At 34.1% G+C, this 18,516-nt stretch overlaps 3 protein-coding genes across 17 annotated transcripts; 2 read left to right on the plus strand and 1 right to left on the minus strand.

Annotated features, from left to right (window-relative positions):
- Positions 1–616: 616 nt before the first annotated feature.
- On the plus strand, positions 617–4,169 carry LOC146899998 (OBP32pep, putative (DUF220)). 2 transcript variants are annotated; one of them, XM_085734141.1, is made up of 6 exons: positions 617–791; positions 1,830–1,973; positions 2,048–2,209; positions 2,656–2,778; positions 3,024–3,167; positions 3,598–4,169. In XM_085734141.1, the coding sequence occupies exons 1-6, from the start codon at positions 633–635 to the stop codon at positions 4,042–4,044; spliced, it is 1,179 nt and encodes a 392-aa protein (XP_085590267.1). In that variant the 5' UTR covers positions 617–632; the 3' UTR covers positions 4,045–4,169. The 2 variants fall into 2 exon arrangements, with proteins under 2 accessions (XP_085590267.1, XP_085590269.1); XM_085734143.1 differs by having other exon boundaries at positions 617–755.
- Positions 4,170–5,022: 853 nt separating this feature from the next.
- On the minus strand, positions 5,023–12,940 carry LOC146899999 (uncharacterized). 14 transcript variants are annotated; one of them, XM_085734157.1, is made up of 11 exons: positions 12,748–12,940; positions 9,981–12,429; positions 9,015–9,875; positions 8,813–8,902; positions 8,209–8,325; positions 7,815–7,934; positions 7,620–7,707; positions 7,450–7,522; positions 7,160–7,231; positions 6,098–6,210; positions 5,023–5,428 (listed from the first exon to the last, which is right to left on the minus strand). In XM_085734157.1, exons 2-3 carry the CDS (start codon positions 12,215–12,217, stop codon positions 9,341–9,343), a joined length of 2,772 nt encoding a protein of 923 aa, XP_085590283.1. In that variant the 5' UTR covers positions 12,218–12,429; positions 12,748–12,940; the 3' UTR covers positions 5,023–5,428; positions 6,098–6,210; positions 7,160–7,231; positions 7,450–7,522; positions 7,620–7,707; positions 7,815–7,934; positions 8,209–8,325; positions 8,813–8,902; positions 9,015–9,340. The 14 variants fall into 14 exon arrangements, with proteins under 14 accessions (XP_085590283.1, XP_085590284.1, XP_085590273.1 ...); XM_085734158.1 differs by having other exon boundaries at positions 6,098–6,181; positions 9,006–9,875; XM_085734147.1 differs by having other exon boundaries at positions 7,613–7,707; positions 8,209–8,318; positions 9,015–12,429.
- Positions 12,941–14,650: 1,710 nt separating this feature from the next.
- LOC146900000 (putative nucleoredoxin 1) lies at positions 14,651–17,964 on the plus strand. The gene is made up of 4 exons (XM_085734159.1): positions 14,651–14,930; positions 15,581–16,060; positions 16,180–16,659; positions 17,320–17,964. Exons 1-4 carry the CDS (start codon positions 14,838–14,840, stop codon positions 17,785–17,787), a joined length of 1,521 nt encoding a protein of 506 aa, XP_085590285.1. The 5' UTR covers positions 14,651–14,837; the 3' UTR covers positions 17,788–17,964.
- The last annotated feature ends 552 nt before the right edge of the window (positions 17,965–18,516 follow it).

Consider the following 18,516-nt stretch of genomic DNA (forward strand, 5'->3'; position numbering starts at 1 on the left):
TCAGTTGGTATAGACAATGTATAAAATATGCAAGGTCCGGGGTTCGAACCTCGACCACCACCAAAAAAGACCAGATTAATGTATTATTTGTAAAAGAGACCAAATTTTAAGAATTATCTTGCCAAATAAGAGAAAAAGTAGTACTAGTTTATAGTATAGAATATAGACCAAATTAATGTATTATTTTTAAAGGAGACCAAATTTAATCTATTTTGTTTTACCAAACATATAATAAAATAAAATAAAATAAAATAAGCAAAATTATTTTTGTAATCCTTTGACTTAATTCAGGTCATGATTTTGTTATTTATCTAATTTTTTCATATTCTTTTGATCAATTTGCATATCAATTTTTAAAATTTAAATTGATGGTTTTCTTTTAATACGAGCTTTTAATGTTCAAATATGTGATCTTTCTCACATGTTTTCATACGAATTTTAGATTTAATACTTAAAAAACATATTCAAATTAAATCAAAATAACATTAAAAAAAAAAAAGACGAAATCCTTATCAAAATGAAGTTAATTTATGAATGATAAAATATTAAAATGTGAAAGATGAAAAGTCATGATTGGTTGGTGTAATGGTGGGTCCAAAAACATTGAGCAGACAAATTGAGTTAAACATGTAATGCACGTGCCTTCTTCTTACTTATCTATCTTCATCGCTCATCCTCCATACCTTTTCAATTCTCAATATTGTACAGTTGTAAGAGATATTACTTTTTCCCATTTCCAAGTTCAAACTTTGAAGGCAAGTTCTCAAAACTTAATCATATCATTTTATCTTGTAAGTATCTTCATTTGAATCTCATCTACAAATCAAATATAACATTTATTTTTATTTCATTAGTCATTTTGCTTTCTGTTATATTTTGTTTTTCATTGTTATGTTTTCTAATGAGTCATGCTTGTTCTAAATTTTGGTTGAGTTTTGTTCTTAAACTTTGTGCTTAGTTATGTTCTAAATGCATCTACACATGAAGAAAAAAAATCAGTTTCACCTTATTATGCTGAAACCATTGTTATTATTATTTTGAAAACTTGGTATCCTGACTGACTAATCCGGGGGACCAATCCCACCTTTCACTAGCAGGGATTCAATTGAAACTATGTATGGACCGACCCAACACGGGAATTGTTAGGCTAAAACCGTTATTATGTTTTGCTCACAAAGGAGATACCCCATATGTTAGCTTCAATTTATTAAACTCCTGAACTAACTTGTTACTGGGCGTATTAACTGTATTCAATTAGGATTTCGAAGGATTTTAAAAGACTTTTTTTGCGATGAAAAAGTCTTGTGGTGTTCAATAAAGACTTTTATATAACCAAGGTTTTAAATTAGAACGCAATCGTGTTTTGGATCATTGTTACTGCAAAAAAACAACAGTTAAATGTGTCTGATGCAGCCTCAACAATGATTGCAGGCCCATTTTTAAACCAAGGTTTTAAATCGTGATACAATCGCATTTACGATCCTTGATATTGTACATTGTCACAATTAAATGGAGCTGATGCAGTCTCAACTGGGATTGAAGACCTATTTTTAAACCTATAACATAATAACAACTGTTATAAATCGTGACAAAATAGTGTTTTAAACCTATAACATAATAACAACTGTTATAAATCACAGCTAAATGTGGCCGATACATTCTCAACCACGATTTCAGACCTATTTTATAAACCTAGAATATAACTACCTCTATCAAGTTGAGAAATTTATGACTAAATAGAACCTTAAAATTTACCTGAAGATAGTAATAGTAGTAGTTATGTATTTGTAATATGAAGGTGTTTTAACATTTTTCTTAAAAAATTCCAGGTTTTTATGATGGGTGAATCAGAGGGTACCAAATTCAGCTTAGATGCCAGAAAGAATGAAAAAGTTAGGTTTCGAAAAGGATTGGATCCTGCAATATCTAAAATTTTTGTGCAGCTACCTCACAAGTTTCAAAATATTGTAAAGGTTAGTCATCAATCCTATGGCTAATAGTTTAGTACGAACGTCGATTTGCGATTTACTGAATCTTTTAACTACAGAATCAGATGAGTAGATTAGCAAAACATGAAGGAATGAATTGGGGGAGATCTGTTCAGAGAAATGGAAGTGTAGCTTTTAGTGCTTCTGAAGCTGAACTGAAGGAGCAAGTGCAAGCATGGAAAGAAAATCCTTCTTGGGTTGATAAGCCACCAGTAGTAGAGGTGAGGATCAGTGGAATAGGATTGATTTTCTTTGGAAAATGTTGTCTTCTTACTGAAACAGAAGATTATTGGATTTTAATTGCTTTAGAATGTAGTTAGACTAGTTTTCTTTAACCTGTTCCTGTCTAGGAAGCACTGCCACATACAAGGACCTAAAACGACACAGACACGCAGGCATGGGTAATAACTTGAGAAAATAAAAGTGATTGTATGTACTCATAAGTTTTAGTGTCGGACACTTAGGCACACTGACAATCTGAAGTGTCGGCGCTACATAGGTTCCTATTGATTTAAACTTCATAAATGAAGTATCTAATAAGGTTTATTCAATTCTGTTTAGATTTAGAAAACTTCCTACTTAACTTTCATATGCCTTCAAGAAGAATTGAAATAATATCTGAAATATCTATGTCTGTGTATGTCTCAGTAAATGTTTCTTTTGGCAGGTGACTGTTCCCAAAGGTTCTCTTTGCAACCTCAATGTAGAAGTTGATGTTGGGCTTCCCCCTGATGCAGTATATAATATAGTGATAGATCCTGATAATAGAAGAGTTTTCAAAAATATCAAAGTAAGTGACTTCATTCATTTATAAGTCTGCTCAATGTGTTTGGTTACAATGATTACAAACTTGCTAAAATAAATAATTTGAAATACACTGAAGAACGTCATAGTTGAAACAGAAACGTTCAGTTTCGAGTTACTTCTTGATTCTAGATTATTATTTTTTACTTTTAGCTTGTATAATTTATCAGTTACATTGTTTTAGCAGTTTGCTCAAGTTCTGCAATTCTAAATGATGTTTTTCTTGGTCAGGAAGTGATATCCAGAAAAGTTTTGGTTGATGAGGGCCATAGGCAAGTGGTTGATCTTCAGCAAGCAGCTATTTGGAGATTTCTTTGGTGGTCTGGCACTATTTCCATTAATGTTTTGGTCGATCAAAACAGAAATGATTACTCTGTAAGGATCTATCCTTTTTCTTATAATGAATGGATTCCATATTTGTTGGACAATTTTGAGGCACATAAAAAAAAGTCACCTCTCTTATAAGACTCTTGGACTGCAAATCTTTTAAGCAAGTGATTGTTATTTTTGTTGCTGACTACCTAAAATTGAAGAATTAGAATTTCAATTGATCATACACACATTTTTTAACGGCGAAGGCTAGTAATTAGTTGTTAGATATGTTAGAATGTGACTCTCAGTTTGTAGTCACTGCTTTCACCAATCACCACATCGTCCCTTGGTGTCGTAGAAACAAATGGGCCGTTGATTGTTTGTTACTACAAACATGAATTTCATCATTTCTCATGTCAATGAATCTCATATAGTTTTACCTTTCATCCAACAAAAAAGGATGTATATCTTACTGCTACTTAATTTTGGTCAGATGAAGTTCAAGCAAACCAAGACAGGATTCATGAAAAAATTTGAGGGCTGCTGGAGGGTAGAGCCTTTATTTGTCGACGAAGCAACATGTTATCCCTTTAAACCCGTAACAAAGGAAGATTACAATATGTGTACAAGAGGAAAAGGAAGAATTGGATCTAAAGTTCGCTTACAACAAATACTTCAGCCAGCCATTGTCCCTCCACCTCCCATATCATGGTATTTGAGAGGAATCACTTCCAAGACAACTGAAATGCTTATAACTGATCTACTTGCAGAAACTTCCAGAATCAGAGGAGGATATGAGGCTGAAAAGTCCAAGGAAGAGATTCAAGGAAAGCATGGTGAAAACTTGGACCTCATAGCTAACACGAATAACATTAAAGAGAGATGGATTTTAAGGAGAAAAAATGTGAAGCAGAGTCATAGAAGACTGTTAGACTGCTAAATGATTTTACTGTAACTATTTTTATAACTTTAAAGGCTTGCTCCATAGTTGTTCAGATCACTTTAAAGGATTCTGATTTATATATCTTTTTTTATAATGTTGATGCCACTAATTTTTTGGCTCAATGCATTCCAGTGTGGTCAATTCTTGATACATCCGATAACATAACAAGGCATGCCATTGTAGTTTTAGATTGTTTGGATTTCTCAAAGTATTTGAAATATTAAACATGTTACCAAGGGGTGGCTAAGTATGAGATGGGTGATTTTCCATTTCCAGAGTTAAGCTCTAAAAGTAATAGTAATTTGTAAATACTTAATGGATTAATGAATTTATTAGAAGCAAAATTCATAAGAACTCAGACAGTTGTGCACCTGATCAAAATTAGGAGAGAAGAGCTTCACTAACTACCTGGATCTGAATTCTGTGCATTTCATAAAACTCACAATTAAACATAAATTGTTCTTTACCATCGACTTGAGATGATACAGCTAATATTAAACCTTCACCAAACTATCTTTAGCTAATATCCACTGTTGATTTGATACCATAAGGCTAAGATCAAATGTGTTGCGCATTTACGATATTGAATCCAAATCCTAAAGTACCTGGAGGTTGTTGCGTTGCAGTGAGGGAAAGTTGCGAGCAGTGTTTATCACGTGTTAAATGGGTATATAATTTGCGGTGAGAGAGAATGAGGTAGGTAGAATTTAGTTGAAATTTGGAAGAGAATAAACACTATTTATTTCCCGGATTATCTTTTCTTTCTGCTTTATGCATTTTCTCTTTGTATTTCAGAAACTCTGGATCTGTTATAGCTTTGATATAAGTCGTGTTATTTTCATCGATTTAAACAAACAGTCTCTACATTTTATGGTGCCTTAATTACCTATTAAAGGATATATATCAGATCAAAACTAGCACCCAAAACAGAAGACACAACAAAAGAGATCTCAGTAATGAGCAACAATGTCATAGTTCGTGTTCACAAAAACCATTAGTTGTTGCACAGTATAATGCAAAAAATTTACTAACGAGTTCACATTCGGATTTCCTTTTAATTCTAAGTCAATACTATAGTTATAACTTTCAACTATTTCGCATAATCAAATCCAGTCACAACTACAAATCATTGCAAGAAACTACCGATAACATCATTTAAGCTGCATAGACGCTATACTCTATACTTTCATCAACACTTAATTCCCCGTCTATTTGACCATGCATTTTATCAACAGCAAAAGATAACTTGGTGGGACTTTATTGGGCCTCTTTCTTGACCAATAATTCTTTGAGCCCACGTTTATCAGAACTCATAAAGGCACCTACAGCTCCAAGAAACCCTTCATGCCGCAAGAACATTGCTTTCGCCTCACCTTTAGACCTAAAAAATAAACAAAGATTCACTAGATTATGTTTTTCTGATTAAAATCATGTCAGGACTCAGAAGCAAGTGTCAAGTGGGATTAAAAATCCTATGAAACTTTCCGTGCATTATAGCAAAACAATGACAGTTTTACATTCTAAACTTTAGCGCACAAATGCAAACTCACTCCTTCAAACCCTAACTTGCTCCCTGCCAACCCTTAGGAATGTGCTAAAATTGTAGTTGAGCATTTGCAGTTGCATGATCTAAAATTGATGCCAACGTAGACAAATGCTGGCTTTTATTGATGTAAAAATATATCAAATACTTGCATTTTATAGATGAAAGTTGTAAATCATAATATTTTTTCTATCATTCTAAATATAATTGTTTTTGTCGAACATAGAAGAGCCTCTGAGAAGTCTCAGATGTAGCCTGATCATGGTCATGTTTGCCAGGGACTTCCCAAAGGCTATCTTTCATGTTCGATAAGAACAATAATGTTCAACTAGTATAGTTTTGGCCCTATAGAACGAAAAGTTTTTGTGAATGTTGTAAGGAACAGAAACAATTTTAAATGAGCTGTTATTGGCAGAGATAAAAGTCTATGACCCACAACATAATCCATTTTAGTTATGAAGCACCAAATTGGCAGTTGATGAACAGAGGATCTTCTTTTTCACTTACCAGAAATTAACAGCAACAGATAGTGTTTCCATTGTAAAAGGATGCCTCTGAATAAAAAATCCACCAAAAAATATCCTCTTCAGCCTAAATCGAAGGGCATTTAAGTAAGAGATCTGAAGGCCAACAACATAGCAAAACAAATAAGAGCCGAAATCCATTTCACTTCCCGCTAAAAGTGACAAAATTATTGCATGATAAAAATATAAATAGAAGGAAATCAGAATATAAGAAATTAACTCTGCAATTGGATAGCTTAGTATGAAAGAAGTGATCCTTTGTGAAGAGGAAACCTTTGAAAAGAATTATATTTTCCATTTTCTGTTCAATTTTAGAAAAACAGTCATTTTCTTTTGATCTTTTCTAGCAGTTTCCCATTCCTTTCTCTTCAGTTCGTAACAGTATCTGATGTAATGTTGAATGTTTTCATTACGCAGATATCAGGTTAGAGAATGGTAGGAAGAGAGATGTTAGAACTCAGAATGTCCTCTTAGATACCGAAAACTGACACCTAGTGTAGGATTAATAAACAAGCGCGGCCCAAGAAGATTAACTAATAAAACAAGTCTCCAAAAGCCTATATCTAATCTAACCATGCATATGTATGTAAAAGCTCATATCCACAATCATATTTACTCTGCCGTTATATACTGAAATCAGTGCAAAATAGCTTTGATTTGCCCATGTGCATACACCAACATTTTAATTTTGCCATCAAACAAATACTAACAACATGCAAAGTAGCATTTTGTTTCCTCCTTCTTTTTAGCAACTAGAATGTTCCACTAAATTTTTTTTTTTTTTTAAATGCTAATGGGAAAGAATACAGAGAAGAAACAAATAGGGTGAACAGGAGATATCCTCCACTAACCAACCATTATAAACATAGAAAGGCACAAAGAATATCAATGCAAAAAATAAAACCAAATTGCAGGTATCGAGACATGCCAAAAAAATTTACTTCACTAGATACATTGTACAAATGGATATGCTTATCATAAAGAATTACTTAATAATATTGAGTAGTGCGCAATAGCGTTTACAAATCCACAGTACAAAATTGACCTGTCCAATATTATTTGAAATCATTCTTAGAAGAGATCGAGCCATATCTTCCGGTCTGTAATCTTCTCGCACCTTTTTATCAAAAAATATATATCATATCAAAAAATAATATGGATATGAAAATTAGATGCTATTGCAGTAGATGAAGACCAATTTGTTATCAATCAAAGAAAAATATATATCAGCAAACCAGAGAACCCTAAGATAATGTTACTCTCCATTTAAAATGTTTAAGTAATTATATTATCATATTAAACAGGAAAAATGACATAAACTATCACTAGTCATACCTTTGCATATCTCTGACAAGCATATCTACCTCTGTTGTTTCCCTAATAACTTAATTCTGGCAACTCATTAAAACTGAACCACAAAGTACATTGATGTTAATCTTGACAGTCTATATAGAACCCATAACGAATATGTCCTCAAAATAAATAAATAATAAATAACCACTTGCATTTAGTTAAAAGCTTTCCTAAACCCCAGAAAGTGCCTCCACCTATACACGTTCCACTAACTCGTTCAAACTTCCCATCTCCTTCCACCTATATGAATTGAAAAAACAGAGATTTTTTAGTTTTTAAAAAAAAAATAAATCAAAAGTTCAAAAATTGATAGAATATAGAAATTATGTATCTTGAATAATAACAACCTTAATCATGCTAACACCAGGCCCAATATTAACCAGAAGATATGGATACAGATCATTTTGGTCTATCAGCACAAATTGCCTTTGATCGACCATATAGGTATAGGCTTCTCAGTCGACTACCTATAGAAAGAAGAGCAAGACAGAGATTAGATCCTGTATTGCGAAATTCTCAAAATGCATAAGAAGGAATACACAAACAACTAACAAATCTTATAAGGACTATTATAGCAATGAAACTAATTAATATGGGATTTAAACATATATGCTAAACTTTTGGAACATCAAAGATTATTTAATGAATATGAACATGGTAATTTATTTGATGTTTAAAAATGGGTTATTATTTGATTTATAACAATAAAATAGAAGAATTAGTATGTTAGTAGGATCCTACCTCGAGAAGAAAATTTGCTCCACCAACAAGACAATCCAATTCATCTTCCTTGTCAAGATTTATCCCTAGCCTTTCTTAGAAGAGGTCTACATCTTTGTACAAACCACCGCCTATGGCCTTCAAACCAAATTTTCATTCTTAAGTATATAACAAAGATCCAAGTGCTTAAATACTAAATGTACATTACATTTTATTGAATGGAACATTTTTCATTTGAAATGTCTCACCAAGATTGCCATTAACAAGATTACTGCCCCATACCTGAGCCCAGATTTCAATTAGTAAATGAAAATTTCCATCCAACACTCACCCTTCAACTTCCCTCCTCAAAAATAAGATTAGTAAACCACATAAATAGGAGGGGAAAATAAAAATAGTTCTGATGTTTTATCCTGGACACCGAACTGCCTAACAGACCAAAAATATAAAGCAAACTCAAACATCAACAAATTGTCTCTCTTAATCTCTTTTTTTTCTTCCCCTCAAAGGAATGAAGAACTAAAGCACACAAAGGTTTAGAAAGATGGCATAACCATTCTGCAATTCAATGACATAGTTCTTTTTAAATGATTAGTTCAGACCACTAAAGTATATGATTACCAACCTGTGCATGTACTTCATCTTTTTGAACTGGATTTGTTGAAATTGGAACAGGCACCGATAGAAAATTGACACCAAGACCCTTCATCATGCACTGAAGAAAATAAACGCAGAAGTTATACCATGTTAGAAACACAAACTTCAACCGAGGTTAACAAAAATATGGTTATGGGGGGATAGGTCAGTCAATTTATTACCCATCTCACCAATTTTTTGAGGGCAGAGAATGAACCCATTGATCTCTTACAGACTTCCAACCTATGACAAAAAATATTGTTGATCCACCGCAACTTCAATTATCTCCCAGGCGCCAAGTCAGTCCTTGACACCGAACAGTAGCAGTTTCACATCATCTCACCGTGAGTGTTTGTCATGCATTCTTTTTTTGGGTAATTACCTTCAATAACCTTCTAGCTTCAGCGATGCGAAAATTGGATCTGATAAATAAGAGGGTGCTGTTAGATGGCATGTGTCCTTTTTTTTTTCCCACATTTCTCTCAGGAAATTTTTCGCCTCAGTTCGGTATGATTGCTTAAGTGCCTGGTCTATCTCGTGCTTTTAGAATGTCATAAGTTGAAGAATTAGGAATTCTTCCTTTTGTCCGCATCTCATTGAAAAGCTCTCTTGCTTGGCGCATCCTTCCTGCTTTTGCAAAATTATTAATAAGCACATTATATGTTCCTGTGGTGGGAACAAAACCTTTGGTTATCATTTCACGATAAAATTTAGTGGAATCTTTTTTATTTCCATCTTTACCATGGCCAGAAACCAATATGTCATAAGTAGCGGCATTTGGGACAAATCCTCTTTCCTTCATCCCCCTAACTATTTTATCCGTCCCTCTCATTAAACCAGCATTTGAAAGACCCCATAAAAGGGTATTGTAAGTAGTAATATTTGGAGAGATTCCATCAACAAACATCTGTAAATAAGTCTTAAACGCCTTCCCCACGTGACTTCCTGTACAGTAACCGCGGATAAGGGCATTGTAAGTAACATAATCAGCTGAAATTCCACGTTTTGCCATTTCATCAAGGACCACTTTTGCCTTTCTAGTCATCCCTAACCTGCATAATACAGTAATCAGTGTGTTATACACAGTCAGGCTGAGCTCGAGGCCCATGTCGACAAGTTCATTGTGAATTTGTAAAATTGTGTCTGCTTTTTTAAACCTTGAATATGCTTTAACCAGAAACTTGTGAATAATTGGGGTTGGTGCAAGCCCCATAACCAACATTTCATTTAAAACATCTGCTGCTTTTTGAACGTCGCCAGTTTTACAAAGCCCACCAATCAGAATGTTATAAGTGACTGCATTTGGCATTATCCCGTAGCTCTTCATCTCATTCAAAATACCCAAAGCATCTTCTATGTTACCTTTGATGCAGTATGAGTTAATTATAGTGTTATATGTAACACAGTCTGGAGCCAAACCCAATTCTATCATTCTTGAACAAACATATTTCGGGTCATATTTCCCCAACCTCAAGAGCCCCTTAATCAAAGCGTTGCAAGCAACAACATCAAACCGGGTGTTTTTCTCTGTCATTTCCTGGACAATGGAAAGAGCGGCCGACTCGTTTCCTTCTTTAAAGTATCCATCTATTAGAGAAGTGTAATTAACGATATCCGGATCGATACCCTTGGAGTGCATATCTTTAATTAACGGTCGAGCATCATCCATCTTCCCAACTCTTTTCAAGTTGTTCAATAAGATATCAAATATGACATTGCTTTCCTCCAATCTATGCACTTCGATTTCCTTATAGTAACCATTAGCAACGTCTTGTTCACCTGCCCTAAAATAGGCATCAATCAAAATTGCATAAACAATAGTATTTGGCATAATATTCCTTTGGACCATCTCCCTTAACACATCAGCTGCTTTACTAAGCATTCCTTTTTTGGCATATCCATTTATAATGGAAGAAAAGGTAATAACATTTGGAGGAACATGTTCCTTCTCCATTTTTTGTAACACTAACTCTGCAAGTTCCATTTCGCCTAACTTGCAATACCCATCAAGCAATGCCGAATACGTGACACAGTTTGGGGCAAGATTGAGCTTTAGAATAGTTTCAAACATTTCCTCGGCCTCTTTCGTTTTCCCAACTTTGAAAAGTCCATCCATTATAGTTGTGCACGTAACTATATCAAAAGAAATGCCCCGAACAACCATTTGGCTTTGAAGATTAAAAGCCTCCATAACCCTCCCTGATTTGAACAATGAGTTAATAATTGTAGCATACGAGACATGATTAGGATCTAAACCCATTTCATACATCTCTCTAAACAAAACTGCTGCCTCGGTTAGTTTACCATGCCTGCAGAGTGCATAAAGAATAGAACTGCAAGTAACCACATCCGACATGATTCCATTCATAATCATTTGCTCAAACAGAGAAAGTGATTCTTCAACTCCAGCAAACTTACAGTACGCATAGATTAATGTTGTATATGTGACAAGTGTAGGCTGCAAATTTCTTATCTCATTTCGAGTTACAACATCATTATTTGTCAACTGATCTTCGTTTTTCCGAAATCCCAAAATCTCATTGAAAAGAGATTCAGCCCTTTTAAGATCACCCATTTTACAAAAAGCTTTAAGCAAAGTATTATAAGTAACAACATCAATCTCGACATCACTCCTCCATCTATTCTCCATCAAACCCATTGCTTGACTCATCAACCCACATTCACAATACCCATCAATCAAGGTGTTCAAACCGATAACATCTTTTGTAACCCCACCATCAACCAAGTTGTACATAACCCACTCGGCATACTGAACAAATCCAATTTTACAATAACCCTTGACTAGTATATTACAAGTGATTGAATCAACACATAAACCTCTTTTAACCATTTCAGACAACAGACCAAAAGCCTGATCAACCAACCCTTTCTGACAGAATCCCCAAATAACAGTATTATATGTAACATTATCAATAACATCACTGTTCCTAAGACATCCTAAAGCCAAATCCAAATCACCAACTTTACACAACGTATGAACCAAAACATTAACACTGAAAACATCAGGCACAACCCCACAAAACACCATATCAGAATACATAACTTTTACCTGAGAAACCAAACCAAAGGCATTGAATTCAGACAAAAGCTTATTCCAGAAATGTAAAGAGGGAACAAGACCAAGGGCACGCATGCGAGAGAAAGTATCAGAGGCAGTGGAGAATCTGCCATGTTTCAAGTAGAGACGAATGAGGGTGCAGAAGAATGAAACATAGAGATGGGTCTTGGTGGGTGGGATCAAAATTGAATCTTTATGGAGTTGGGAGGAGAATTGTGTGATGGGTGTAGGGTGGAAGGTTCTTGTGACTCTGGTAGATGAGAGAAGGGATATAAGGGTGTTGGTTTGCACCTTCTTCAGATGATGTCTCATCATCTTGTTAACAAACTTTAAATGACAGGCTAATGTGTCGATTCAAGTTCGGCTGCATTGCTGCTCATGACATCACGCGGCACGGTGAATTGGTGATGGTTGAGAGTGGAAGTCAGCATCACCAGCATTGAAAAATGCATCAATTATCATCTTTGTTGGAAACTTTCCTCTCGAAAAATGCATGGATTTTCTTATGTTTGATCATTGTATCACTCCTAAAAAATGCACAATTCACACATCAATTATCTCTTAACATGAATGATTTCCAATTAACTCTAATGTCTTACTAAACACGTGTAATTAACAGGCATTGATATAAACTCATTTCTATTCTACTCACAATTTGAACACTAATAGTAACTAAAATCAGAGTCGGAACTCTAATTTCCAGCAAGCATTCGGAAGAAGGTAGGTCCAGTGCTACCTTTTTTCCAAGAAATGAAAATGATGAAATTGAAGTAAGGGTTCAATTTCACATTGAATTAAATCAAATGAAGATGAAAGTTGACAACGCAAAGTGCAAACTAACAAACCTGAAGGGAATCAATTGAAGAGATAATTTGAACAGAAGAGGTGAAAGAGTGAGTGAGTGACTCGTCAGACTCAAAGAAGAGGCACCGCCACCGTCGCCGGAGACTGAGACGAGCGTCGGGTGCTAGAGTATGAAACAGAATTGCGTCGGGGGTATTTTTGTAGTTTCCTTTATAAGTTTATTTTTCAAAAAGTAAAAATTCTTATAGGAACTCTTACTCGTTCTTACACCCAATCAATTAAAATCAAACATCTCATTAAAATAATAAAAATAATTAATATCATAATTTTTTCTCATTATTTTTAGGGTAGTGTTAACTTGTGCCTTAGGACACTTGTTAAGAAACCTAAAAGAAGAAACATTCTCTAAAATTCTGTGCATTTAAATGATTAAAAAATTAAATATTAAATGCAATGCACACATTCCAATTAGTTATTTCTATATTTAAATCTTTAACTTGTGCCTTGAGGGCACAAGTTAACATTTCCCTTATTTTTAATATTTCTCTCTCTTTTTTCCACTTTCTTTAACCAACAAAAACCACCCACCACCATTTATGTTTTCATTTCCTTAATTAAAATCACATTTTTTTTAAAGTTAATAACATGTGTCATATTTTTATTGGTTGGGTATAAGAATAATCTCTTAGGTAAGAGTTCATGCAAGAATATCTCAAACAGGACTGTGTGTTAGGAGGTTTACATTGTTTCGAGTTTAGCTGGGGTGGTATGGTGAATGCATAATTATTTTAGTTGATATGGACAATGCACAATATATGCAAGTTTTGAGGTTTAAATTCCGGCCACCAACAAAAAATAGAAGTTTACCTACAAAGATATCGTTGGTATTCCTCTTTAACCAAAATACGATGGATTTTATAATAATAATAATAATAATAATAATAATAATAATAATAATAATAATAATAATAATAATAATAATAATAATAATAATAATAATTATTATTATTATTATTATTATTATTATTATTATTATTATTATTATTATTATTATTAATTAATAGGTTAGACCATCCACGATGGTGGGTGCTTCACCTATTTAGCACCGAGCTAAACAGACACCCCATTGTGGAGTGATATTTATAGGTGCTTGTAGAGAATGATGCTTATATAAGGACATTCTCTCTCTTCATTTTTATGTGTGAATTTCATTTAATATTTTCTAATAAAATAAATGAGCATTATAGAAATGTTTTAATAGAGTTATTAGTGGGACATATTAGTAAATTTTGTTGTGGTGTTGGGTTGGAGGGATTGAGTGCTTATTAGGTATTGACATTAAAAATTTATAACATGAATGATGTGTACATGTGGGACCCACTTAAACACCCAAATAGGAGAACTCCATTGTAGATGGTCTTAGTACTAGTACTGGTAGATAAAATGAAATGAGACAAGAAAGAGAAGAAACATGAAACAAATGGGGTTTGTTATTTTTCCTCAAAAAAGAATGGGATTTGTTATTTACAAAATATAGGAAATTTGTTATATGCAAAATATAGGAAATTAGTTTTGAGGGGATAAATTATAAAAAAACTAAACTAAAAATCGGATAAGAAGGGGAAACAAAAGGAAATATTAAAAGGATAAACTAAAAATTAAAGTTAATCAGAATTAAATAAAATATATTGTTTTTTTTAAGGAAAAGCATTAAATATATTGTTGTGATGATAACAATTTGTTTTTTTTTTTAATAAATATAAGAAAATTAGTTTTAAATGACCAGTTTATGAATTAAAAATAAAAATACGTTTGTATGCGCGACAGTCGATATTATTGTTAGTGTCCTCGTGAATCTAGCTCGACTGCTATTGCATAAAATATGCAAGCATTCGAACCCAAAAAAAAAAAGATATTATTGTTAGCGGATGAATCTTGGTCATAATAACAAATATTTATTATTTACTGATGTATGTATCTGATCCATAAAACGATTCACATACATAAATTATTTATTGAATTTGAAAAAAAAAATAGTTGATACGAGGGACACAACTATAAATAAGTCGTCCCCTGTTCTGTTAGTCCTACGTTATTCTTGTTTAGTCAGTCACTCTCTCAACCAATAGCGATGGCAGATTCTGTTGTTAACGTCACTCACGATCTTCACTCTCTCCTCTCTTCTCCCGATAGAGACTTTCTTCTTCGAAACACCGGCGATCAGGTAAAAAGTTTACAAACAATTTGTATTCATCACTGCTGAATCAAATACATCATTGTAATTTAATCCCTTTATTTTATGTCGAAGAAATATATGTTTTAATCTATGAAGCACGAACACTACTCAGATTAAGCGTGTCCGACACTGACACGTATAATTACACTGAATTATGTCATTTTCTCATGATGTCGGTGTAGTGTCTGTGTCTGTGTCCGTGTACGTATCCGACACTGACACATATAATTACACTAATTACACTTAATTATGTGATTTTCTCACGGTATGTGTCCGTGTACGTATCCGACACTGACACATATAATTACACTAATTACACTTAATTATGTGATTTTCTCACGGTATTGGTGTGTCACAGTCCGCGCGTCCGTGTTTCATAGGTTTTAATTTTAATGTTAAAATTGAAATAATAGTTGATAAAAGAAGTTGTGATTCATTTTGTTTGTGTAAAGTTATTGCGTTAACGTTTGCATGTAGTTGCATCTAGCGTTTTATTCAATGAATTAAGTTTTACTTGAGTTTTCTTCTGGTTAGTGTTTTTGTTATTGTATATTGTGGCTTATGATAATTGTTTGAAGTGGTAGCTTTAATACCGATGAAATATTGTGGTGCTATTTCTCATATTTTGAAACTCACAGGTAAAAATTGATAGCTTGAAGGGAAAGAAACTTGGTTTTTATTTTTCAGCATCATGGTGTGGTCCGTGTCGATCATTCACTCCAACGTTGGTGGAGGTGTACAATGAACTCTCTCCCAAGGGTGACTTTGAGGTTGTTTTTGTCTCGCGTGATAAAGATGATGAGACCTTTAATAACTACTTTTCCAAGATGCCATGGCTGGCTATCCCACTTTCTGATTCAGAGACACTCAGTCGCCTTAAAGAATTGTTTCATGTAAACGGCATTCCTCATCTTGCATTGATTGATGAAACTGGGAAAGTTGTTACCGAAGATGGAGTTCACATTATCCGTGAATATGGAACTGGAGGATACCCTTTCACATTAGAAAGGGTTCAAGAGTTGAAAGATATAGAAGAGGAAGCTAAGAGGAACCAGTCCTTGAGATCGATATTGGTCTCTAGTTCCTGTGACTTTGTGATATCATCCGATAGAAATGAAGTAAGCTAATAACTTAACTCAGTATGATATAGTAGGTTCCTTTAGTTATTATCTGTTTGTTTGCCACAGATCATGTAGTTCATTTACCAATCTGACTTTTCCTTTCATGTGCACAACAGATACCTATCTCTGAGATTGAGGGAAAGACAGTTGGTTTGCATTTCTTTACGACTTCATACAAACCATGCGTGCTATTTAATCAAAAGCTTAAGGAGGTTTACAAAAACCTGAAGGAAAATGGGGAGAACTTTGAGGTCGTGTTTATACCCTTAGATGATGACGAAGAGTCATTCAAGAAAGAATTAGAAAGCGTGCCTTGGGTATCCTTGCCTCTCAAGGACAAAACTTGTTTGAAACTAGTTAGGTACTTTGAGCTATCAAAACTCCCCTCCTTTGTTGTTATTGGGCCAGATGGGAAAACTCTTCATCCTAATGCCGCTGATGCCATTGAGGATCATGGGATAGACGCATATCCATTCACTCCTGAAAAGTTTTCTGAACTTGATGAAATAGCAAAGGCCAAGGAGGCATCTCAAACACTTGAGTCAGTTTTGGTGTCTGGCGATCAAGATTTTGTCATTGAGAAAGATGGGAAGAAGGTAATATTTCTTACTCCCTCCGTTTCAAAATGAGTGTCGCTTTAGCCAAAAAAATTTGTTTCAAAATGAATGTCACTTTCAGTTTCCAATGCAATAATAACTTTTTTCTTTTCAATTGTACCCTCCAATTAATACTCAGCACACTACTTCCAAAACATTACTTTTAGAACTAACTAATACTCCCTCCGTTTCAAAATGAGTGTCGCTTTAGCCAAAAAAATTTGTTTCAAAATGAGTGTCGCTTTCAGTTTCCAATGCAATAATAACTTTTTCTTTTCAATTGTACCCTCCAATTAATACTCTGCACACTACTTTCAAAGTATTACTTTTAAAACTAACCAATAGTTAATAAGGATAATTTGGTAAAATAACCATTCATTTTCTCTTAATCATTGCATTTCTTAATATGTGTGTAAACACCTAAAACGACACTCATTTTGAAACGGAGGGAGTAGTTAATAAGGATAATTTGGTAAAATAACCATTCTCTTTCTTTTAATCATTGCATTTCTTAATATGTGTGTAAACACCTAAAACGACTCATTTTGAAACGGAGGGAGTATAATATAAATATAGATGTATTGGATTATGTTGAGTGATTCCCCATCACTCCCTCTTTTTAATTCGTTATTAACAAGTCAGCTTTTATCTCCATTGCAGATTCCGGTGTCGGAATTAAAGGAGAAGACTGTCCTCCTCTACTTCTCAGCCCACTGGTGTCCTCCATGCCGTGAGTTTCTTCCAAAACTCATTGATGCATACCTTAAGATCAAGACACAAGACAATGATGCGCTTGAAGTGGTCTTCATCTCTAGTGACAGGGATCAAGGCTCCTTTGATGAATTCTTTGCGGAAATGCCATGGCTGGCACTTCCCTTTGGTGACTCGAGAAAAGAATTTCTAAGTCGTAAATTCAAGGTATCTGGCATTCCCAAGCTTGTGGCGATCGGACCAAGTGGCCTGACTGTCACGAAAGAGGCTCGAGATCTGGTTGGGCTCTATGGGGCAGATGCTTATCCTTTCACTGAGGAGAGAATAAAAGAAATAGAGGCACAAAAAGCTGCCAAGGAAGGAGAGAAGCCCAAAGATGGATGGGTTTGTGATGGAGATGTCTGCACCAAAGCCTGAAATCTGCATGTTATATTTTGGTGATTACTGGTTATGGCCATATGATTGTGATGTTAGTTTTAATAAATCTTGTGAGTTGTATAAAATAATTTGAATCTTTGGATATTGTGATATGGGTGATTTAATCTTGTGCATGAGTCACCTGGCCAAAAATGATGGTTATTCTCCTTCCCCTTACCTTTTTGTCTTATCTTGGCTATTTGCTTCCAAACGTAGAAGCTTTCAATTGAATGCTACAGCATCCATGTATATATGGTCTTAAGTCTTACCTGCATAATTTTTCAATTGAGAGAGTAAAATTAAAAACCAAAGTCTCTATAGTAGCAAAACTGTAATTATACCAAATTATGAAATTTAATATTGTATATTAAATTCTCTTCATTGGGTTATTTTCATCAAACACCACACACAGGAGCAGCTTCTAGGAAAAGAGAAGCATAAACACAAAAGTGTGCCTTTTTTTTTTTTTTTTGGTACAACACAAAAGTGTGCCTTTTCTCTCTCAATATCAGCAATTAGCTTACCTCTGTTACCAACTTGGAAAATAATTTGGTGTCATTAGGTTTTGGTGACATTAGTGTCAAGGGGGACAACCTAAATGAGATTGCTGTCACTATAATGGTGCTTTTGCACACCTTTTTTACTTAAAAGAAAATTATTAGACATGCTAGTGAGGGGATTAGAACGGCTCCTTATCTTTCTTCCTCTAAATTACCAAATCATATTGTC

Source organism: Medicago sativa, chromosome 8, assembly GCF_051527215.1.
Source record: "Medicago sativa cultivar Bolivia chromosome 8, Bolivia_mono, whole genome shotgun sequence".
Lineage (NCBI taxonomy): Eukaryota > Viridiplantae > Streptophyta > Magnoliopsida > Fabales > Fabaceae > Medicago > Medicago sativa.